This window comes from Bos grunniens, chromosome 8 (genome assembly GCF_055505025.1).
Source record: "Bos grunniens cultivar Pamir isolate PY7600 chromosome 8, Bosgru_T2T1.0, whole genome shotgun sequence".
Classification (NCBI taxonomy): domain Eukaryota; kingdom Metazoa; phylum Chordata; class Mammalia; order Artiodactyla; family Bovidae; genus Bos; species Bos grunniens.
The window spans coordinates 86706528-86731084 of record NC_141172.1 but is presented as its reverse complement, the minus strand read 5'-3'; the positions used below and the strand labels follow the sequence as shown (position 1 = coordinate 86731084).

Here is a 24557-nt window from a genome sequence, read left to right as displayed (position 1 = left end):
AACTCAAAATGGGTTCTTTGAAAAAGATCAATAAACTTAATAAACTTTTAGTTAAGGTAAACAGGAAAAAAGAGAGAAGACACAAATTAGCAATATCAGAAATAAAAAAGAGGTCACTGATTCAGTGGATAAGTGGACAATAATGAAATAGGCCTGGCATGCTGCGATTCATGGGGTTGCAAAGAGTCGGACACGGCTGAGCAACTGATCTGATCTGATCTGATCTGATAACACAATTCGGTTCTCACTAATGTGGTAAATTAAGTGAAACAGACTGTCTTGAAAGACACAAACCGTTGAAACTCATAGAAAGAAAACTAGCTTGAATATCCATGTCTTTTCAATTTAAATCAATAATTTGTAACCTCCCTTCCAAAAAAGCACCCAGAAAAGACGGTTTCATTGGTGAATTACTTAAGGAAGAGATTATATTAATTTTCAAAAATTTTCTCTTCCAGAAAACAGAGGGATGGAGAGACATCAGTAGAAACTCTCATGTGGATTCATACAGATACAGAGGGATATATACAGAAATATTTTAGACATGTATTACATATACAGGTTAAGTATACACATGTATTTCTTTGCTCTGTCATGTAACAAGGTCTAGAACAGTGACATCCTGGTAGCAGCAAGCATGCCTAGTGCCCAGATCTTGAGTCCCCAGATCCTCAATAAAAAGGAATACAAACCACAGATTTTGTGATAGGAACAAAAAACAAACAAGATAAGCTTGGAGTATCTTGTCATGCCAAAGGTAAAGAAAACAAAACAAAAAAAGTCCCCCAAAAGCCCCACAGTGATGCAGGTGTGTCAGAGGAACACGGGAGCCAGTTATAAGTGTTCCCATAACCAGGCTGGAGTAATTTAAGCCACAAAATAAAGTAGCATTAGATTACAACCTAATGGATAAAAAAATAAATATCCACGAATCCATACTTACCTAATAAATGGAGAGAATAGACAAATCTACTCTGCAGGAGAATTTCAAACAATTGATATAGATACTCTCCCCTCAGGGAGGTATCTCAGCTGTCCTTAAGTGCAAGTCATGCAGAAATTCTTCCTTCCAAGGAGGGTGATATGGAAAGGGGATGGGGTGGGAGAGCAATGTTGCGGTGGAGAAACCTGACAACCACCACCTCTGCCAAGGATCAAAGATTAACATCAGTGGTTACAAGTCGTGTTGATAGTACGCAACTTACGTCTGTGTTCTTCCTCCCCAAAACATATAACCCCCAGAGTAACCATGAGAAAAACATCAGATAAACCTCAGCTGAAGCACATTCTGCAAACCACTTGACCAGTATTTCTCAAAACTGTCAAGATTATAAAAAACAAGGAAAGTCTGAGAGCATGTTGTAGCCAAACAATTGCCTAAGGAGGTATAACAACTAAGTATAATATGATATGTTGGCTGGGTTCCTGGAACAGTTAAAAAAGTTACAGTAGGTAAAGACTAAGGAAACCCAAAGAAAATAATAAAGTATAATATAATAATTTGTCACTGTTGGTTCACTAATGGTGAGAAATGTGCCATACTCATGTAAGATGTTAATAATAAGGGAAGCTGGATGTAGGGGTATAGGAAAGCTCCCTGTACAATCTTTGCAACTTTTCTGTAAATTTAAATATATCATAAAATTAAAAGTTCATTTAAAAAGTGAAAAAGAGAGAGAGGGATGAATAGATATCTCAGCCTGCATTTTTCAAGATAGGAATTCATCAAATAATCACACACATTTAAGTAAAGGTAAATTAAAATTAAGTCAGAACTGTGGTCAGTATTACAACAGAAAGGCACATGGTACCTTGAGGGGAGGTGGATGGTCTGAGCACATCCGGGATGCTGTACAGAGAAAGCCAAGGGTAGTAAGATCTGAGGGTAACTGATGTGGATGCTAAGAAATTGGTGTTCATCCTGAGATCAGAGAGCAGACAGTGATGAATCTTTAGCAGAAAAGTGGTGTGATTAGGTTTTGATTGAAAAGTGGATGTGTTTGGAAGGTTAGAAGATAAGGTGCATGAGATTGGTGATACATTATTTTCAGGAATGAGGAGGGGAGAGAACTGTCTGAAAGGGCTTAGTTTTTTTGTCTGCAGCAGTTACATGGATGGAGTTCTTAAGCCAAAATTCTTGCAAATTGCTGGTGATGCTCGTGTTGCAAAGCCCTGAGCTTGCATTTGGATGTGTTGATAGAAGCGTCTTTTCACATTCAGCTGAGGACCGGAAGGCAGTAGCTAAGAGAAGGGCTGGCTTCCCACACTGGCTCTCCCACTAATACCTGTGCGTGTTTTGAGAAGCAACTGACTTTTCAGAGCCCAATACCCAGATGTGTGAGTTGGGGATTACAGCAGCCACTATCTTTAAGGATATTGTGCAGGTCAGCCAACACCCTGCAAGGGAGCTGCTTCTGCTTGCCATCCTTGTCATCATCCATCTCACAGTCATCAGATGTCAGCACTAAGCTTGTTTGTGCCTTGGGTTTATCACTCATAAAATGGTAATGCTTTTTTGCATTGAGCTGTCATTTTTGCTAGCTTTAGGTACAGATTGGCTACTGTTACTTTTCTGAACACATCCTTGTGAGTGTCCTGGCCTCACCCAAGAAAACCACCCGCCGAACTCCTTCCAACTTCAAGTGTCTGGAGAGGGTGTTTCTCCATCTTGCCTTTCCAAGGATATTTCCTCACCTGTTTCTGGGTGAAGCCTGGCTAGGCTCCTCCACCTGTTTTTCCAGGTGAAGGGAATGGCACAGCCTGGAGTGAGACATTCACATTTGTGCTTCCTGCAGAGTGTGTGGGTGTTTGGTAGATCCTTGGAAAGCACCGCCTGTCTCAACTTGAAGGACCTCACAAAAGGCCCTTTGTGAAGTTGTGTCTCCTGCTGGTACTACAGGTGGCTGTCTGCCAGGAGGTCTGAGAGCAGAGTCAGAGATGGCTGGCATGGGTACTCTGACGCTGAACTCTGGCCTTCCTGCCATAAAGACCATATCTGCTCACCTCTCCAATCTCCAGACAGAAATTAGCATCCTGAGATTGCTGATAAGTCCTTTCCTAGGATTTCTCTCTTATTTGATCCAGAGTTCAGGTGGAATTTGATATTTATAATGTCCTAGGGCTGTTTATGGCACCCCACTCCAGTACTCTTGCCTGGCAAATCCCCTGGACAGAGGAGCCTGGTAGGCTGCAGTCCACGGGGTCGCTAAGAGTCAGGCATGACTGAGCGACTTCACTTTCACTTTTCACTTTCATCCATTGGAGAAGGAAATGACAACCCACTTCAGTGTTCTTGCCTGGAGAACCCCAGGGAGGGGGGAGCCTGGTGGGCTGCCGTCTATGGGGTCACACAGAGTCGGACACGACTGAAGTGACTTAGCAGCAGCAGCAGGGCTGTTTAAGGGATTTCCCGGGTGGCACTACTGGTAAAGAACCTGCCTGCCAATGCAAGAGACCTAAGAATTGCAGGTTCAATTCCTGGGTTGGTAAGATCTCCTGCAGGAGAACATGGCAACCCACTCCAGCATTCTTGCCTGGAGAATCACATGGACAGAGGAGCCTGGTGGGCTACAGTCCATTGGGTCTCAAGGAGTCAGACATGACTGAAGTGACTTATCACATACGCATGCATGCAGGGGCTGTTTAAAGTATAAAATAACCAAGATGACTTTGGTATACCCCAGCTAGCACTTCGGGGCTTCCCTGGTGGCTCAGATGGTGAAGAATCTTCACCATCCTGCAATGCAGGAGGCCCAGGTTTAATCCCTGAGTCAGGAAGATCCCCTGGATAAGGGACTGGCTATCCACCCTAGTGGGCTTCCCCAGTGGCTCAGCATAAAGAATCTGCCTGTAATGCAGCAGAACCTGCTTCAATTCCTGGGTCTGGAAGATCCCCTGGAGGAAGGCATGGCAACCCACTCTGGTACCCTTGCCTGGAGAATCCCGTGGACAAAAGAGCCTGGCAGGCTGCCTCCATAGGGTCACACAGAGTTGGACACGACTGACGTGACTAATCAGCAGCAGCAGCAGTATCTACTCCAGTATTCTTGCCTGGAGAATCCCCATGCACAGATGAGCCTGGTGGGTTACAGCCCTTCGGGTCACAAAGAGTCAGACACAACTGAGTGACTAACACTAACACACACCTAGCACTTCAGGACATAGTTCCTTCAGTAAGAACCCTTGGGAGAGTGAATTTCCTGACTGGCTCAACACAAGCAGGCTAAGCCATTGGCACGCTCTGTTCTGGTGGGTTCCATGTCCCTGGGGGGTCCATTTGTGCAAGTGAACGAGGCCAGTTGCGTGGGGATCTGCACTTCTGCTTTCTGGCTGCTTCGCTGAAATGGGAGGAGAAGGCCCACTTCCCTAATTGCAGACACAGCGCAGACAGGAAGGACTCCAGTTGGTAAGGCTTGTCTTCTGCTTTCTCTCCATATCTGCTGTTTCCCCTTTAAATACGTCTCTCCGTCTTGGGCTTTTTCACTTTCCATGCTCCGTGCTGTCCTGGGCTTCTAACTGCAGACCTGCACTTGAATCCAGAAAAGGAAGGTAGGTCAGATGTGTGGGAATCAAGTAAATCCAGAATGGTGACCTTGGAGCTCTCCCCTCTGTGACTGCCCACAGGAAGGGTGGTGCACTCGTATTTCAGGGAGTTCATGTCTGTGCTCGTGCGCTGTGTGTTCTCTGCCCTGTGCAGGCAGTCTTCTCCCACTGAACACACACCCAGAAGAGCAGGACTCTGGTCTTTGCCATCCTACTTCTTGCCTATAGTTACTGTGTAGTCAGACCATCTCTCTCTTTCATAGAACCCTTTGCCAGCTATGTAAGCACTGGATATATTTATGTCACAGGTTTATGACATCTAAGGATACCGTCATATGTTTCTATAGTATTTTGCCATCATGAATCACCCATAATTATTCTTTCACTGACCAGAAAAAAAGGGATGGCAATTTTTCATGTATGCCTAGTAAAACTTTTAGTAGCTGTGATCCTTTCATTTGTGTGTCTATGTGTGTGTGCTCAGTCATGTCTGAATCTTTGCAACCCCATGGACTGTAGCCTTCCAGGCTCTTCTGTCCATGAGATTTTCCAAGCAAAAATACTGGAGTGGGTTGCCATTTCCTCCTCCAGGGGATCTTCCTGACCCAGGGATTGAACGCTTGTCTCTTGATTCTCCTACATTGGCAAGTGAATTCTTTACCACTGTGCCCCTTGATTTAAATGTGGTCTGGTTTCTCCAGCAGCTGCAGGTCCCTGTGAATATCGTGTGGATGAGGTGGGGGTACAGGAAGGTAAAATAGTGCTCAGAAGCCAAAAACCTTCTCCAGGTACCGCCAGAGGGGACAGGACAGGCCAAGTTACTGTGAGGTAACCATGGCTTTGCGAATAGGTCCAGACGTTCTCTGAGTGGGAAGGGGTCTTGGAGGGTCATCTGGATCAGGACCAGGGAAAACTCAGTAATTTTACTGCCTGTTCAAATTTCCTGTGGGATATGCCCAAAGGAAGAGAAGGGCAGTGAGGGGTATCAGCCACCAACAATGTGAATTCTCTCATCTATGACTTTATCTGTTGTTTTTAAATTTCCCAAGAGCAGAGTGTGTGACCAGGTGGTTTTCAGGACACAATGGTTGAGTGAGGTCCATGGTGGGGGTTGGAGGTGGGGAGATGTCCTAGGAACCACTCTGGGTTGACCCAGGCTTCAGCCCACAGTCAACAACCCCAAGAGAGCATGAGAGGGCATCACTAGTGACCACTTGGATGCGTTCCTGTGCTCACTGATTCTTCACTAAGTCTAGCTCACTTTTAATAACTGAATCCTTGTGCATAAATCCAGCTTCATGACGAGCATGCCTCTGACCCAGTGCCCTGGCAGAGGAGTGTCTGGATAACCTTCCCTCCCTAAGGGAGTTGGAGCTGGATTTTCCTGCCTTGAGGTCAGCAGGCACAGTGTGGGGGACTTTAAACTTCTTCCCTGGTTCCCTTCCCAGTTGTGGCAGCAGGCAGCCCAGTTTCACCCCATCTCCAGACTCCCTTCTTCCCTACATCCTGGAGGGAGACAGCTCAATTCCCTTCTCTCTCTACCAGCTCCACTTGGGGAATGAAATATTGGATCATGGCAGAGGTTCTCAAATAAGAAAGTGCTTGAAAATTGCCAGGAAGTTATTTAAAATCCAGACTTGCCTTCTGTACGCTGTGTCTCTGGGCCCAAGCTGGGTCGGGAACCCCATTTCCAGGGCTGAGCCTCAAATGCACAGTGTAGTGAATTTCCACCAAGACGTTACATCTGTAGTGGCTCTGGCCAGTCACACTGGGAAGCGAGGAGAAGTGTAGACAGTAGAGAATCGGGGTCTTCACAGTCCTGGGGATGGAAGCAGGGCCCCTGGAGAAGATTCCACCACCCATGAGCCACTTCTGCTTGCTCATTGTCTGGAGGCAGGGAAGTCCCCTTCCTATTCCAGGGGTCCTCAACAAAATGAACTGCACATAGAAGATGCCCAAAAAACATCCTAAATGAATAAATGATTCATATTTTGAAATTAAATTCACAATGGTGGGCTGGTTGCTTATTTGTAACCAAATATATTGAGAGTTAGAGAAGGCAATGGCACCCTACTCCAGTACTCTTGCCTGGAAAATCCTATGGACGGAGGAGCCTGGTAGACTGCAGTCCATGGGGTCACGAAGAGTCGGACATGACTGAGCGACTTCACTTTCACTTTTTACTTTCCTGCACTGGAGAAGGAAATGGCAACCCACTCCAGTGTTCTTTCCTGGAGAATCCCAGGGACGGGGGAGCCTGGTGGGCTGCCATCTATGGGGTCGCACAGAGTCTGACATGACTGAAGCGACTTAGCAGCAGCAGCAGCATATTGAGAGTTAATGTTTATGTTAAGTGTTAACGTTTCTGTAGGCATTGATTGTATCTGTGATTTGTGTTAATCATGTTGAGGCAGTATTGGGTGGATATAATAAAGAAGTTCTTGAACATCTTTGTGGAGCCTGAAAATCCAGATGTTGGCTGAGATACATCAGTATTTCCTTGATGCATTTTCAGCACCTTCAGGGTTTTGAAGGCAAGGCAAAAGAACTTGGTTTTGAAAGTTTGGATAACATTTTCAAGTATTGGAACATCTAATCTCTTCTAAATATCAGTGTAACAGTGTTCTCTCCAGCCTCAGACTTACTTTCTGTGTCTTAAATGCGTGTCTCTGTATCTAAGAATCTCTGTGCTTTACCACAAATGCAGAACAGGGACCACTCGGCAGAAGTTGTAAAGTATGCCTCTGCCTTGGGAGACCCGGTCTGAGGCAGTGTGACCAGCCCAGCAGGCCTCAGAGGGCCTGGGGACAGCCCTGCAGGGTGGTCTCCCAGAAGGCCAGCTGGTATCACTCAGGAAACTGGACGGATATGGGGCCAACTCAGGCTGGGGACTTGGGTTCTGTTTCTCCGTGTTGCAGCCACAGGTCTGTTCACCTGTTTTTTTTTGTTTTGTTTTTTTTTTAATTGCAGCCAAATCCTATTGCAGAAGGTAGTGCCCAGAGCCCTTTGCAGACTGATGGAGTGCAGTCATCTGCTGGTGTTGTTTGGGATGGTCCCCCTGCGTCTCCCTTTGCCTGATCATTTCTCATAACTCATCAGCCAGAGCCTGACTGGCCCAGGAAGAACTCTTCTTCCCCCCGGGCCAAGCTCTGTCCTCTTACTTATGAAAATTAATCAAACCTACAGATGCGGTTTTGCCTTTTACCCAAGTCCAAGTACTTAATTTTCTCAGCTTGAAGCTGCAGAGGGAATTCCCAGGCCAATTTTATCAGGGTTGCTTTGCATTGAGGTGCCTGTGTGGCGTTGAGCAAGATATCTTTTTCCATCTTCCTGATTTTGTTCCCCTCCGTGGTAGGGCTATGACAGAAATTGTCCCTAGATGGTGTCCCCCAGAGCACCATTAACTGTTGGCACTGTCACCTCCGTCCATATTATAAGGGGAAACTGACCCTATGATGAGAAATCAGCCTACCTTTAATGTGCTAAGGTTCTCCACAGGAAGTAGAAAGGGCTGAACGCTTAGTCAGGGGCAGCACCTGCAGTAGCCATGGTTTGATGGGTCTTAAAAAAAGCCGTGAAGTGCAGGTCAGGGCTGGTGATAACCAGGGCAGATGGGGTTTTTTAAAAAGAACTTGAAAAAGAAGAGACACATGCATATGTATAACTGAATTACTTTGCTGCACACTTGAAACTAATATAATATTGTTCATCAACAATACTAAAATACACAATAAAAATTTAAAATATGAGGGGGAAAAAGAAAAAAAATACAAATAAGCAAATGATCAATTTGTAACTGAAATTTTTAGCACTAAAATACTGGGATTTTTTAATGGAATCTATGATTAAGATAGACATTATGATCAATAAAAATATTCCACACTCTAAAAGATAAAATTAAAATTTTTTAAATTACAAAGACGTAGGCTACCTCTTCTAGTTCTACACCAAGTTTAAAAGCACTGAAATGAACACAGATTTAGAAAATAAGAATAATACATTTAAGTACACAATCTTATGTTGCTACTGTTTATGCACTAAGTCATATCTCACTCTTGCGATCCCAAGGACTGCAACCCACCAGGCTCCTCTGTCCATGTGATTTCCTAGGCAAGAATATTGGAATGAGTTGCCATTTCCTACGCCAGAGGATCTTCCTGACCCAGGGATCAAACCTGAGTCTGCCGCATTACATGCAGATTCTTTACCACTGAGCTACCAGCAAATCCCTTATACCAAGGCATCATTGTGTTTCTACCCATGAAGTGGAGGCTCTTCGGGGCAAGTGGGAGAGAGTGGAGGAGAGTCACACATAGCTGATCCTCATTATTCATGGATTCCATTTTTACAAATTCACCTTCTTGCTAAAATAGATTTGCAACCCCTACATCAATACTCACTTTGATTTTGTGGTCATTGGTCTACATGCACAGGACAGAGAAAAATGTGAGTCACTCAAGTCGTTCCCAGCTGAGGTTGAATGAAGGGTCACTCTGTCCTCTTGTCTCAGCTCATCCTGCAAACAGGTATCCTTTCCATAGTCTCTTTAGTGCCATGTTTTTTGTATATTTTTGTGTTTTTGTTGTTGTTGTTTAAAAGGGCCCCAAGCATAGTGCTGAAGTGCTGTCTGGTATTTCTAAGGGCAAGAAGGCTATTAAGTGACTTATGGAGAAAACACACACTAGATAAACTTCCCTCAGGCATAAATTATAGGGTTGTTGGCCATGAGTGAGCTGTTGATGTCAATCATATATACGAAATGAGTTTCTTTAAACAGGAACACACATAAAGTGAAATTATATATTGATCTGTTGACAAAAATATCATGGGTCAGAGGCTCAAAAGAACCCAACCCAATCTTTCTGTATGAGCAATAGTTCAGCATTTGAAAATTTATTGTTCACAACACCTATATAGAACATATATATGCACGCTAAGTTGCTTCAGTCGTGTCTGACTCTTTGCGACTCTGTAGACTGTAGCCTGCCAGTCTCCTCTGTCCATGGGATTCTCCAGGCAAAAATACTGGAGTAGGTTGCCATTCCCTTCTCCAGAGGATCTTCCCAACCCAGGGATCAAACTTGTGTCTCATACATTTCCTGCATTGGCAGGTGGGTTCTTTACCACTAGCACCACCATAGAACATAACTAGTCACAAATAATGACAGTCAACTATGGTTTGTTTCATGCATTGGATGAAAAGAGAATAGAGCCAAGGGTAGCAATATTGACATGATAGAGAGAGGAGGAAGAAGGGAAGGAAAGGATGCTATGAAAGTGAGTGAGTTACAATGTTGTCAGAGACAGTAACTTACTCTCAACTTTAGGGTCTGCCTCTGATCCCGGTTTCCAGGCTTGGATACCAAGGCCTTTGCAGGGCTTGGGGTCAGTGCCTCTGATGGTCTTCAGTGTGTAGAAGTGGGGATAGAGGAAGACAGACTGGGGTGGCAGTTCCTAGGGGCACTCACTAGGTACGTGTATCTCAGTTCCCTCCCTCCTGACTTTAGGGGTTCATCTCTTCCGTCCTCAATACCTGGAAGTTTTATTCTGACTCTGCCAGAACCTAGCCTCTAGGTACTTCCCTTACTCAGTCCAAGACCTGGGGCCTTGTTCATCAACAAGTCATTCAAATATTTATGAAGCAGCTTTGTTCCTCTCATCTGACCCTATTCCAGGTGCTGTATTAGTGATCTGTTGTTCTACAACAAATTTCCCTCAGCTTAGCAGCTTAAAACAGTAATAATCATGTAGTAACCCTCACAGTGTCTGTGGGTCTGGTTTTGAGGTGGCCTGGCCTGGCTCACGGTCTCCTGTGAGGCTGCAGTCACAAGTGCTGCATTGTCTGAAAGCCCATCGGGGCCTGGAGGACCCTCTTCTGAGGTGGCTTTCCCTCCTGGCAAGTCCATGCTGGCTGTTGGCTGGAGGTCTCAGTTCCCCAAAGAGCTCCTTGAGCATCCTCATGACTCGGTATCTGGCTTTCCCCAGATTGGGACTTTCCTGGTGGCTCAGATGGTAAAGAATCTGTGTGGGTTCAATCCCTGGGTCAGGAAGATCCCCTGGAGAGGGGATTGGCGACCCACTCAAATATTTTTGCCTGGAGAATTCCATGGACAGAGGAGCTTGGCAGGCTCTAGTCCGTGGGGTTCCAAAGAGTCAGACACGACTGAGTGACTAACACTGTCACTTCTTTTTCCCCAGGGTGAGTGATCCAGAGACGGGAAAATTGTAAAGGCCTTTATAGACTAGCCTCAGGCATCACACATTATCACTGTGCAGTCAGCCGTCAGTCAGGGTAGGAGGGCTGGAAAGGATCTGTGGAGCCATCATGGAGACTGGCTGCCACGTATACATTCTAATTTTCCACCAAGCTTTGCAAGGTGGAAGCCCATTTTTAGGGGTGTCTCTGTTCTAGACAGGGCTTCCCTGGTGCCTCAGATGGTAAAGAATCTGCCTGCAATGTGGAAGACTCAGGTTTGATCCCTGGGTTGGAAGGATCCCTGGAAAGATCCCTCTAGTGGCAAGCAAACCCACTCTAGTATTCTTGTACGGAGAATTCCATGGACAAAGGATCCTGGTGGGCTACAGTCCATGGGGTCACAAAGAGTCAGACACAACTGAGTGACTAACACTTTCTGTTCTAGGCAACAGGAAACAATACAGAAACACACTGATCCTTATGAAATATCTATTCTAATGGCTTTCAAGATGCAGACAAGGAAAAAATAGAAGGTTTTAAAAGCTGAGGTGGATGAGCGTGCAGATTCCAGCCCTCCTTTCTCATGCTGAATTCACTCTGAGTGTTCTCTGCTAGGGAAAAAATTTCCTTCCACCTGAGTTGTAGGTTCTAAACAGCTTTTGTAGCTGCTATCCTGGGTGTGAGCGGCTGTACCTAACCTTGCACGCAGGCTGCTCCTAGAAGGGTGACTTTTTCTTTTAACTTTGCTAATCTTATCTGAGACATTGTGTTCATGATGACAAGCATGGGCTATTCCTCTTAATCTATGAAACTGCTGTATGATAAGCTAGAACTACACAAGTGATATTTTCCAAGCTAATTGCATTGTAAAGGGCAAAGGTTGTGCAGGCAGCCTTGGCGCTGGAACTGGGGAAAATGGACTTTGAGAGGTTAGTTGGAAGGGGAGATTGTAACATGTCAGAAGTGCAGAGCACAGTGCTGCTTAAATGGAATGAGACAGTCAGGAGGATGCTTGTCGGATTCCAGGGGTTCATCATCTGTCCCATGAATCCGTTTCTGTAGGCTCAAGGCGGGGCTGCTGATGGGGCTCCTTAGGTGAGGCAGCCAGAATCAAAGCCCAGTGATGAAATAGTCTCTATTCTAGAGATAACTCCTCCGAGGGCGTTGAATGCAGTATGAAGCCTTAGCTGATTAGGCAGGATTTAAAGTAAGGAATCATTGTCTGTGGTTCAATTCGAGCTTCGCTCATCCTTGTGTGAGAAAGTGTTGCGGGTGGTGTGCGCACATGCACATACACAAAGATACACACTCACATCACACACTCCTTTCAAGTGCGGGCTGCCCATACCTCCCCCTTCACCATCCTGCCACGAACCATTCCTTTTGTTTTTTATTCAGAGCCTCCATTCATGGAGTCCCAGTTGCCATGGGCAGCCCCCGCACCATCCTTTGTGACTGTAGTGAGTTACGGTGACTTTGGTGCTAGTGCCACCACTTTCATAGGTACAGAACTGTGGCTCTAAGGGGCCTGGGAATCAGGAACTGGGATGGGATGCCAGCCTGTATGGCGCTCAGGCTCTGCTCTGCACCCCTGACTCTGCTACCTTCAGAGTCAAGGCACACTTACCTCCACAGGGCTCTGTTCCTTTCCACCCCTCCCTGTCCTGTGCTCAGAGTGATCATGGTAATAAATGAGAGAGTGGGATATTCATTTATCTAATTTATTGGTGAAGATGCTCTAGCAATGGAAAGAACACGCAGATTTGTGGGCAGACCTAATGATTAACACAATGACTTCCAGTCAGGGGACATTTGGGGACTGTGTCCAGGGAACTTTTGGCAGTGTCTGGAGATGGTTTTCATGATTAGGGGATGGGAGAAAGCTGTTGGCATTACTGGCAAAGGCCAGGATTCCTGCTACCCAGCCTATAGTTGATAAGAAGCCCCAGAGCAGAGAATGATCTGGCCCAGATGTCAAGTGTATGAGGTTGAGAAGCATGGTGCTGATGCATTGAGAGGTGACAGATGGAAATGGGTGATACCAATCAAAAGAGTGTGAGTTGGGCACATGCAGCCTTCTTAGTATGTAAATAGAGGGTGAAGGACGTGCTTTGATCACATGCGATAGGGCAGCTTTTCACTTGCCAGTAGCCCAGTATGGCTACCAGGAGCTGAGGCCAGCCAGGGCCACGTCTATGGGCCGCTGACAGCAGCTCCAGAGGGACCTGTGCATTTGTGTGTTTAGATCTTGGCCGTGGTGTCACAAAGCCAGCTACACCCTTAAGAGGGTCTTGGGCAAAATGGAATTGTGTGGATCTTGAAAGAGGTTGGACGCGTGTTCTCCAAGGTTCTCTCACTCTGGCACCATGCTCTCCACCTGGGCAGAGCAGCAGCTGCACAGTGAGAGTTTATATACTAAAGTAATATGTATTCACTGTGGAAACTCTAAAAAGGAGTGAACAACGCATTTCCCTTTATTAGGTATTTTGTGAGCACCTGGGAAGCCCCTAAGTGTTCAGGATGCGGGTCAACTGTTGGGGTTGCAGGTCAGTTTGTGGACCTCGGAGCTTACATTATACATGGGCCTGCTTGTGGTTAATGGATTCAGGAAATAAACCTTTTCAGGAGATGAAGATAAAGGGGGTCATGAAGCCACCTTAGACTCGGCCATCAGCATCACCCCTCTGAGGAGGTGACATGAGCTGAGACCACAGGCTTGAGAAAGAGGAAACCAGCCAGTGGTGGGAGGGGGTGGGCGGGTGCAGGGGGAAAGCGCCATGGCCAGGACAGGAAGAAGGGTGGCGTGGCTGGATGTGGTGAGCACGGGTGAGATGGGCAAATGGGCAAGAGAAGGAAGGGGCTTGGGCCAAATCAAGTAGACTTTGAAGGTCAGGGGAGGAGGATGTGTCTGAGAGAGGGTGATGCCTCTGCCTGCTGGCGGGGGGCGTCACGGTGGACCACCAGAAGAAGGGTCGGATGGAAGGGGGAACTGACGAGGTAAGACTTGCATTCGCATGAGCGAGAGCTGATGAACATTCCACCCAGGGAATGTCAAGGGAAACAAAGAGAAGCCATGACTTTGGGATACCTTTTAGAGGAAAACTGATGAGAGCTTCCTGGAGATCAACTGGTCCAACTTCCTTCAAGAGTCCTTGATGGAGACCCCAGTCCTTGATGGAGCCCCTTTGGTCTTTGAATGAAGCTCACTGTTTCCCAAGGGGACACATTACTGGGTGGGCTGGACCCATCTGAAAGAAAAGATGTTCTTTTTCTTAATTAATTTTTAGTGAAGTATAGTTGATTTATAATGTTGTGTTAGTTTCTACCATATAGCAGAATGAATCAACTATGTGTATACATGTATCTCTTCTTTTTTGGATTTCCTCCCTGTTTAGGTGACCACAGAACCCTGAGTAGAGTTCCCTGAGCTATACAGTAGGTTTTCGTTACTTATCTGTTTTATATATTGTGGCATATATATGTTAATCTCAATCTCCCAGTTCATCTTGCCTTCTCTTTTCTCCTTTGTATCCATATGTTTGTTATCTGTATCTGTGTCTCTATTTCTGCTTTGCAAATAAGATCATCTAGTTAGCAGATTGGGCTTCCCAGGTGGCTCAGTGGTAAAGAATCTGCCAAAGCAGGAGACACAGGTTCCATCCCTAGGTTGGGAAGATCCCTGGATGAGGGCACGGCAATCCACTCCAGTATTCTTACGTAGACAATCCCGTGGACAGAGAAGCCTGCCAGGGTACAGTCTATGGAGTTTCAGAAGAGCTAGACATGATTTAGCAACTAAACAGAAGCAAGAAGTGAGTGGATTAAACATGCATGATGAGTGAAAGGGAGGGATCCTGAGTCTTTAGGGTCTTGTCCTGAGCAACTGGTTAGAGTTAATGTCATTTTCTTAATTAAGAGAGGCTCAGGGAGACCATACATGAGCAATTGAAAGCCCATTTTGGGCATCTGAAGGTTGAGTTGCCTTTTAGATTTTCAGTGGAAGCATCAGATAAGCAGTGTTTAGTTCAGAAGCTCAGCCAGGAGAGGTGGATGTGGGATCCATGGGCACATGGAGGCCATATGCAGGGAGAAGACGCAGATGAAGACCCCACACAGGGCTGCAGAGTAAGCAAAGGAAGGAGCCATGGTTGGGGGAGGAGTTGGCCAAGCAGAGGGACTGACCCACTAAAGTGTGGGTTCTGGGCAGCACCCACTGCTAACAGGAGATCAGGAAGGACAAGGCCCTCGGAATGACCTTGAGTTTGGCCATGTAAAGATTGATGACACTGGTGAGAGTAGATTCATGGAGCATGGAGTAAAGGCCAGGCAGAGGATGGTAGGCAGAAGAGGAGGGGGCAGAGTGGACGCTTTGACAGAAAATACAGAAGAGGCCAGTAAACCCAGCCACAGCCCTTCCTCCATCCCCACCGTCCCCTCAGACCTTCTCTCTCCTTTCCCACTCTCCAGCTGTATATTATTATGTACTTTCATACATACAACCTTTTAAAAGCAAAACTGGATTACTCTGGACACATTATTTTGAAAACTGCTTTCACTTAATCATACGGTTACCAAGCCCGAGATCGCCACACCGCAGGCCAATAAGTTGAGCACGAGGTGTAGGGACAAGGAATAGCAGCTTTATTCAGACCGAGAAGATGGTGGAGTACTGTCCCCATCTCTTCTAGAGCAAAGCGGGGCGGTGAGAAGATAAAAAGAAGTTGGCGCTAAGTTGTTGCAAATATTTCTTGGTTCCTGTCAGACTGCAGGGGATGTGCTAATTTCTTCTTTCCTGTAGTCATTCACAGGTTGACCAGGTCAGGATATTTCCTGTGAGCTAACCAAAGATATTTTAGCTTAATGTTCAGGCATGGGAGGTAGGGTTCCCAGAGGTGGGTTATTATGTGTACATTAAGCTATTGGGCTTCCCTTGTAGCTCAGCTGGTAAAGAATCTGCTTGCAATGAGGAAGACCTGGGTTCAATCCCTGGGTTGGGAAATCCCCTGGAGAAGGGAATGGTTACCCAGCCAAGTATTCTAGCCTGGAGAATTCCATGGACTGTATAGTCCATGGGGTCAAAAAGAGTCAGACACAACTTTTACTTAAGCTATAGGCAGCATCCTTTAAGAGACTGCTCAAAGCCAAAGCAACAGAATACAAAGGTTAAAGAGAAATAGATCCAATATGGAGTCAGACTTGTTCTTCCCATTATAATACCTGGGGCTTCCCTGGTGGCTCAGCAGTAAAGAATCCACCTGTCAATGCAGGAGACACAGGTTTGATCCCTGGGTTGGGAAGATCCCTTGGGAAAGGAAATGGCAACTCACTCCAGTATTTTTGCTTGGGAAATCCCATAGACAGAGGAGCCTGGTGTGCTACAATCCATGGGGTCACAAATAGTCGAACATGACTTAGCAACTAAACAGCAACAACATCACAATGCCTGCTGCTGCTGCTAAGTCACGTCAGTCGTGTTCGACTCTGTGCGACCTCATAGACAGCAGCTTACCAGGCTCTGCTGTCCCTGGGATTCTCCAGGCAAGAACACTAGAGTGGGTTGCCATTTCCTTCTCCAATGCATGAAAGTGAAAAGTGAAAGTGAAGTCGCTCAGTCATGTCCGACTCAGCGACCCCATGGACTGAAGCCTACCAGGCTCCTCCATCCATGGGATTTTCCAGGCAAGAGTACTGGAGTGGGGTGCCATTGCCTTCTCCACTTAAGTCTCCACTTAAGTCACAATGCCTATTAGTCAACAAATAGTTTGACCACCTGCCGTATACCAGGAGCTGTTCCAGGCATCAGGACAGGGCAGTGAACAAAATCTTTCTCTTCTCACCTCCCAGAGCTGGCACTCTGGTGGGAGGACCAAGACAAGAATCTGTCTTCAATAGCAGATTACCACATATTAAAAGGTTGTCACCCATGGAGATGTGCTCTGGAGAGCAACTTAAGCTGGGAAGAGGAATGGGCTACCCCAGGAATCACAAAACATTATTTCATGTTATAAAACATTTTCTTGGTGTGAAATCCACCTTGAATGTGTCTCATAAAAAAGCCCCAAGAGCCAGTGACGCTGCAGTGTTTTGAGGTTTTGCTTTAAGTTGAAGTGTAGCTGATTTACAATGTCGTATTAACCTCAGGTATACAGCAAAGTGATTCAGCTATACTTATATACACACTTTTTCATCTTCTTTTTTTATTATAGTTTACTACAGGACATTGAATATGGTTCCCTATTCTATACAATAGGGCCTTGTTGTTTATCCATTCTACATAGAATAGTTTGCATCCACTAGTCCCAAACTCCCAATCCAACTCTCCCCAGTGCTGCAATGTTTCGAGGCTCTCATCTGGTAATAGCATGAAGCCTCACCTTACTCAAGAGCTACCTATGCAGGTATGTACCAGCTGAGGTGATGGGGGTGTTTGGGAGGAGTTGAAGGGCCTGGTGGAGAAGGAAATGACAACCCACTCCAGTGTTCTTACCTGGAGAATCCCAGGGACAGTGGAGCCTGATGGGCTGCCATCTATGGGGTCGCACAGAGTTGGACACGACTCAAGTGACTTAGCAGCAGCAGCAGCAGCAGCAGCAGCAGAAGGGCCTGGTCCATGGAGACCAATGGCCTTTTTCGTTTCCCAATTTTTGAACTTTAGAATAAAGTGGTTTCACACATGGCAAAAAATAACTGGGAAAGTTGAAATAGACAAAAAACAGGTAGCAAGTTCTAGGCACTGTCGAGGAGAATATTACCCTTGTTGTTATTTAGTCACTCAGTCGTATTTGACTCTTTGTGGCCCCATGGGCTGTAGCCCACCAGGCTCCTCTGTCCATGGAATTTCCCAGGCGAGAAGACTGGAATTGGTTGCCATTTTCTCCTTCAAGTGGATCTTCCTCACCCTGGGGTAGAACCCGCATCTCTTGCACCTTCTGCATGGATTCTTTACCACTGCACCACCTGGGAAGCCCCAGGGATATTATCCTATTACCCTGGAAGGCATATTATTCTAGTGGGTGTTAAACAGAGTTTGAGCTACAGATTTCCCCTGGGGTCCAGGGAAATAGTTTCAAGCAGTGCCTGTGAGACAGTGCAGGCGGAGAGGGGAGCATGGCAACAGGGAAGGAGCTGTCTGTACCGCTTTAGCAAAGTGAACGAGAGCTACTGTCTGAGGAGCAGGGCTGAGAACAGCAGGGTGGGGATGCAGCTTCTGGGCACAGTGGCTACAGCAGAGGTGACCATCGCCCGTCACCACAGCCTGTGCTATGGAGAAGGTGTCAGGTGGGTGCTGGTGGGACCTGTCTGAAGAAGGCATAAGAAGAGCATCACAGATGTTGTTCACCCTCCAAATTAAATAGCCCAAGAATCTTCCTTAAGCTGTCCTTGCAATAAACCATCTCTACTGTCAAAACCACCACCGAGAGCAACGGCCCAGTGCATCTTCGTCAGGCCCTCGCCCAGTGTCACCTCCAGCACAGGAAATCACACCATCAGAAAAGGGCTACTCGGCCAGACACTGCTCACACTGAGGGCAGCCAGGCTTTGCTCTCCCAGGGAAGCCAGAGAAGTGCCACCTGCTGAGGCTGAGCCTGCCATGCTCCATCGGAGCCATTCAGGAGCCTCCCACTTAGGGCCTGGAGGATGGGCCTGGCAGGCTGCCTTTCTGCCTGTCTCCTGTCTTGTCACATTCATTCACTTCAATGTGGGATTCGCAGCAGAAGGCCAGCACTGATGTAAATGTTAGTTGCAAACTGATGAATTTTAAAAATGATAGTGGTTAAAGGTTTATATAAATTAAAAATACTTATTAACACTTACGATATTGTTTTTGAAGACTTAACGGTTTTCGTTGAGCCTAATGCTGGGTGGCAGCTCTGTAAAAAGTCCCCAGAAGTAGGAACAGCTGAGAGTAAGGGTGCATCTGAGGCAGGTGTGCAAGATGGTGTGTGACCCAAGCAGAGGGAGTGTGTGAGCCAGGAAACAGGAGGGGGCAGCCATGGGCTGTGGACTGAGCCTGCTAGGAATGAAGCTGACAGGAAGAGATGGGTAGGGTGAGCTGTAGGGAACTGTGTGGATATGGGGCAGATGAAGCAGGAATAAGAGGGGAGAGCCTCGAGGGGAAGGGGAGGGCAGTGATGCTTACAGCTGTGCAGTTGGGGAGATGCGTTAAAGAGCCAGTGGGAAGAGATACAGGGGGCTTCCCAGGTGGCGCTAGTGGTAAATAACATGCTTGCCAATCCTGGAAACATGAGATGTAGGTTCAATCCCTGGGTCAAGAAGATCCCCTGGAGGAGGGCATGGCAACCCACTCCAGTATTCTTGCCTGGAGAATCCCATGGACAGAGGAGCCTGGAGGGCTACAATCCAGAGGGTGTCAAAGAATTGGACACAATGGAAGCAATTTTACATACATGTATAAGGGATACAGAGAAACAGAACACACGCCAAAGCCACTTGAAACACAAGCCCAAGAGAAAAACAAGTATTCTCAAAGGCTGTGGGTTCCTGGCTGGGGTAACGCCTGGGCTTTGGAAGGTAGGCAAGTGGTACGTGGAAATCGCAGCCTCAGATGCAGTCAGAGCCAGCTTCGACATCACCCAGATTGCTGGCACTGCAGCGAGGCTGGTCCCTGCTCTTAACGGAGTTCAGGTGATGTGCAGGCACATGGAAGCTGGAAAACTGATGGGCTGCAGGGGACAGGAGTTGGAAAGGCAGGGGGGCCCACAGCACATGGCAGGTGAGGACCTGAAAGCCCCATTGCAAGAACAGAGCAGAGCATGAGAAAGGAGTGCAAGGGCCATCACCGTGGAGAGGGGGCTGAAGTTGTAACACAGACGGCACAGACGTCTGTGAAGGAGACTTAGCCTGAGAAGGAGAAAGAAGCAGAAGAGAAATATTGTTCTGGAAAGACATGTCTACTCACTGTCTTTCCAGAGAGTGCTTTTGGTTAATAGCAGATGTCTTTGCCTTAAGAGAAAATATGAGCTGTACTTTTAAGAGAAAACAAAACCTTGCTGAGCAATGAATGTTTAGAAACTTCCACAAAGAAAAAATAATGATAGTCAAATATTAAGAGAAGTAAGCAATAAAATTATTTGTACAACCAAATTATAATAAAACCTATCTCTTTTTCGGGGAGAGGGGGAGGTGCTCACTGAGAAATATTGATTTGGCAATATTACCTGGAGAAAATTTTTACCTCTACCAGGCAGGTATTATGTTTTATTGTCCTTTTAAGGTAATTCCTATTGAGAAGAAACTGTTTCATGTAATCATGTGTGCGTACAGGTGTTTGTGTATCTGCGTCTCTGAGTGTGTCATGTGTGTGCATGTGTAACATGAAGGGGTGTGTGCTTTGCTCTCTCAGTGTACAGATGTAGTCATCTAGATACTTTTCCATTGACGGCAAGCCGCTTTTGGATTACCCTTTTGTATACTTTTTCGACTGGTAATTTAGATTCTTCTCATCTACAACCACAACTGATCAAACAATCTTCCTGTCAAATCATCTTCACATTTCTCTTCTGAAGTGTGTGTCTGTTTAGTGCAAGAGGTAGCTTTTTTGTGACAGATGTCTTTATCAAATGTGGAACCTACACGATGTGTTCAATATCAGCCATGTGTTTGGTACAAGGTGGGTGCCAGGAAGTGGTATGGAGGAGAGCAGGGAGGGGTCTGCATGTTACTGAGGCCTGGGGTTTCAGGAGGATGACACTTTTCATGCCTCAGGGCAACTGCTTGCCTGTCCTACCTCCCACCCAAAGGTTTGATGTGATATATAAACATGGCCAGTGCTCAGCTCTCTGGGGTCCAACTACAGTATATGACACAGTAGTCCCTCAGTGTTTACGTAAAAGGAGTCCAGTAACATCTTCACTGCACGTAACTGACCAACATGAGTGGTCTTGACAGCCATCTCCATCTCCAGAGAGCAATGGACTCCTCTGGGTTCTGTCCCTACGTCCCGGTGACCGGAGTGAGAGCTCCTGAGTCTTATTTTGCAGGATAACTTCTCTTTTTAGTTTGTCTCTTATAATTCTTTGTTTACAACAACAACAAGAAAAAAGAGAGACAGAGAGCTTGATTTGGCTACATTGGTCCAATGCTGTTTTTTGGTTCAATATTGAGAGGATGTGTTTGAAAATCTAATGGTTATGTGGGCAGAAAGGAAGAGGGCAGATTAGCTCGGGCTCTAGACCCAAGTCCCAGAAGGAAGAGCATCCCGCTGACTGGAGGACTTTCCTCCAGGGCTGGAGGGTGGGTCCTCTAACAATGTCTTGCCATTCGGGTCTTGACCACTGCCTGATCTCTGTTTTGCCTGAAGGAAAGGCGCAGGCATGGGTGACGGCGCCAACAACCTGCCCTTCTTCTTCGGCAACATCACTCGGGAGGAGGCGGAAGACTACCTGGTCCAGGGGGGCATGAGCGATGGGCTCTACCTGCTGCGCCAGAGCCGCAACTACCTGGGTGGCTTTGCCCTGTCAGTGGCACACGACAGAAAGGCACATCACTACACCATCGAGAGGGAGCTGAATGGCACCTATGCCATCACGGGTGGCCGGGCCCATGGCAGTCCAGCCGAGCTCTGCCACTACCACACCCAGGAGCTGGATGGCCTCGTCTGCCTCCTCAAGAAGCCCTTCAACCGGCCGCCAGGGGTGCAGCCCAAGACTGGACCCTTTGAGGACTTGAAGGAGAACCTCATCCGAGAATACGTGAAACAGACATGGAACCTACAGGTGGGTGGCGGGCAGTCCTCTGGCAGGTGTGATGAAGGGTCTTATTGCTCACAGGGGCCCTGGAATTCCACACGGGCACCCAGTTGCATAAGAGCTATGCAGTGGTGCTTCAGATAAGCAACCTTCTCCTTAGTCATCAACATGGGCCCCCAAATGTCTCACTCCAAGAAGGCAGCCTTTCCTCTTTTGTGGTCACGCTTGAGAGGGTGGGCCCCTTTGTGCCAGCAATGTGGGTTTCTCCACCACAGGAAACCACTGTCACCCAATTCATGCTGGGCCCTTTCAAAGCAGGATCACTGGGCAAATACTTGTTTTTATTTACCTAAGAGGGTCATACTGAACACACTGATTGGCACTTGATTTTACCCCTTCCTAACATCTCTTCCAGAATTTTCCATGTCAACAAGCACACAGCTAAATCAGCCCCTTACTGGCCATCTGATAGTCCCTCCTGTGGACTATAATTCATTTTACTAGCACATATTGGTAGACACCTTCATTGTTTATAAACAGTGCCCCCCCAACATTCTCCTAACCTTTTATCAATATCAGCAGGGTAACCCCAAACTGGTTGGATTGAACACAGTGAGGGATTTGGATGTGATGACAGGTTGTCATCCAAAAAGGTCCCAGAGGTTGTGACAACTTACATTCCCACCACACACTCTCCATAGCACTTGGTATCAGGAGGCTCCAGGCTGGTTGACAGTCTTCTGATCGGACTCACGTGTTGAACCATTTCCTTGCACTTTTTGAATGTATGCTTTTTATATATACAGGTGGATAACAGTAAACGCTTTTTGAAGATTCTATCCACTCACTCCTTTACTCCTATAATATGCTCTGCACTGAATTCAGTCTTGCAGACCAATACTATGGATTCTATATTTTTCACTAGTATTTATTGGATATGATTTATACCAAGGGTCCTCCAGGATCCAGTGCTTGATGATCTGAGGTGGAGCTGTTGTAGTAATACCAGAAATAAAGCTCACCATAACTGTAATGTGATTGAATCATCCAGAAACCATCCCCCATGAGGTCAGTGGACAAATTATGTTCCACGAAACTGGTCCCTGGCACCAAGACTTAGACCATCCTTTTACTCTTTTAATCAGTGAGGTATAATTTACACACTATGAAAATTCATCCCTTTTGAGTGTACAGTTCTATGATTTTTTTTTTTAACAAACAGGTGACATCACGTAGCCCCATCCCCAGCCCCAATCAAGATACACAACAGGTCCATCACCCATCAAGCACCCTCAGGACCACCCCCGACTCCAGCCCCTGGCAACCCCTTACCTGATTTCTGTCCCTATAGTTTTGCCTTGTCCAGAATGTCATGCAAATGGACTCACACAGCATGTAGCCTTTTCAGACTGGTTGCTCACACCCAGTATAACACATTTGTGAGCCAGTTATGTGTCAGTGGTCCCTTCTTTATTGTGGCTGAGTAGTATTCCACACTCTGTTGCTTTTGCCCTTTGCTAACTTTGAACCGGTTACCTCCTTTGTATGTAGCTATTACTGCTTTTGTTTTTCCTCCCATCATGAAGCATGACAAAATGTTCAGATTCACCTTCTCTTCTACCTCCCCTCCTCTTTTCCCTCGCCTCAGGGGTTGGTTATGTTTTTATTTTCACTTCTTCTGGTTCTTTTTATAACTTTGAATCATCAACTTGTGTTCTTCATTTACTACTGTAATAGGTATCTATTTCTCTGCTACTAAGTATGATTAGGAAGTTAATTCACCCAGCTGTCAGCCTCCTTCTCATTCTTGTTTTCCATGTTGTCATTTCTGCATTGTCAAGATTTATCTCTTTTTTCTGTGACCACATCTGCAGTTACAGGCAGCAGCATGTGTAAACACTTAGTGTGAAGCCTTTTAGGGGAAGACAGGAAAAAAGCACGTCTCTTTGCTTGCACACATCTTAAGTCTTCCAGATTATCATTAAATGATCAAGGTCTAATATAAAACAGTCAGTTCTAGGAGGTGATTGATTGGGAGAGGGCAGGAGGCCCATTCTCTAGACTTCATGGATTATTCCTGATAGTTTCTAAAGCCCGATGTGTCTTTGCAAAGGCCAGCCTCTGTATTCTAAAATCTATTTTTTAGTTATACACTTGAAGATACTTTAACATACAAGGTCTATTAACTTTCTTTATTGAATGAACAAACAAACAGATGTGATTTCATTTTACCGTTTTCAGGACTTAGGCCAGATTGGACCTGCTTCATGTGTCTTTCTTGTCACTTTCACTTATTATGGCTCCATCTCCTCTCCTTGTGACAGGGTCAAGCTCTTGAGCAGGCCATCATCAGCCAGAAACCTCAGCTGGAGAAACTGATCGCCACCACAGCTCATGAAAAAATGCCCTGGTTCCATGGAAAAATCTCTCGGGATGAATCTGAGCAGATTGTCCTGATAGGATCAAAGACGAATGGAAAGTTCTTGTAAGTATTATGTCTTTTCCCTTCAGCCACTGGCACCAGGCCTGCTTGGACAGTTAGGAGTCACTCAGCCCTCCCACCCCTGAACTCCTGGTGACCTCTGAGAGGGATCATGTGCTATCAACTGAGACACGCATGTTGGTTGTCATATGAAATTGACAAATTTCATATGACATCTCAAATTGAAGCCATCTCATGTAATTCAGCATTTGTTTTGCTCAGTCTGGCCCCAAAGTGAACCCTCTTCTTGGGCACTGAGGGACATTAGTTAAGAGAATCTTTTCAGCCACATATTCTGCTTTTAATGACAAACATGGGATGTGTAATAGTATGCATCCACCCATGTTAAAAAACAGTGCAATATGTTTGCTCACATTTGCCCCAAGATCTCAGACTTTGCTTCTCTTTTTACTTGGAGAGACATGCCAATGGGGCAGATAGAAAAGAAAATTTTCTGATAGTCACTCATATGAAAGGTTAGCTCAGGAACTTGATCACAAGCAGGTGTGTGAACTCTGGCCTCATAATCTCAGAAATGAGGTGTGCATCCAAAGCCCTGCTCACTATTATTCTCAATGGTCAGTGCACCTCAATCCTGGAGCTGCTGGAGATGCAGGTCACCTCAGGG

At 46.2% G+C, this 24557-nt stretch overlaps 1 protein-coding gene across 4 annotated transcripts in view; it reads left to right on the top strand.

The window, feature by feature from the left end:
• Nucleotides 1-24557, top strand: part of SYK (spleen associated tyrosine kinase) — a 107962-nt gene that overhangs the window by 29076 nt on the left and 54329 nt on the right. For all 4 annotated transcript variants that reach the window (XM_086414469.1, XM_086414468.1, XM_086414467.1 and 1 more), the window contains exons 2-3: nt 21060-21474; nt 23772-23932. In XM_086414469.1, the coding sequence (XP_086270595.1) occupies nt 21073-21474; nt 23772-23932 (563 nt within the window). In that variant the 5' untranslated portion in view covers nt 21060-21072. The remainder of the gene's footprint in view (nt 1-21059; nt 21475-23771; nt 23933-24557) is intronic.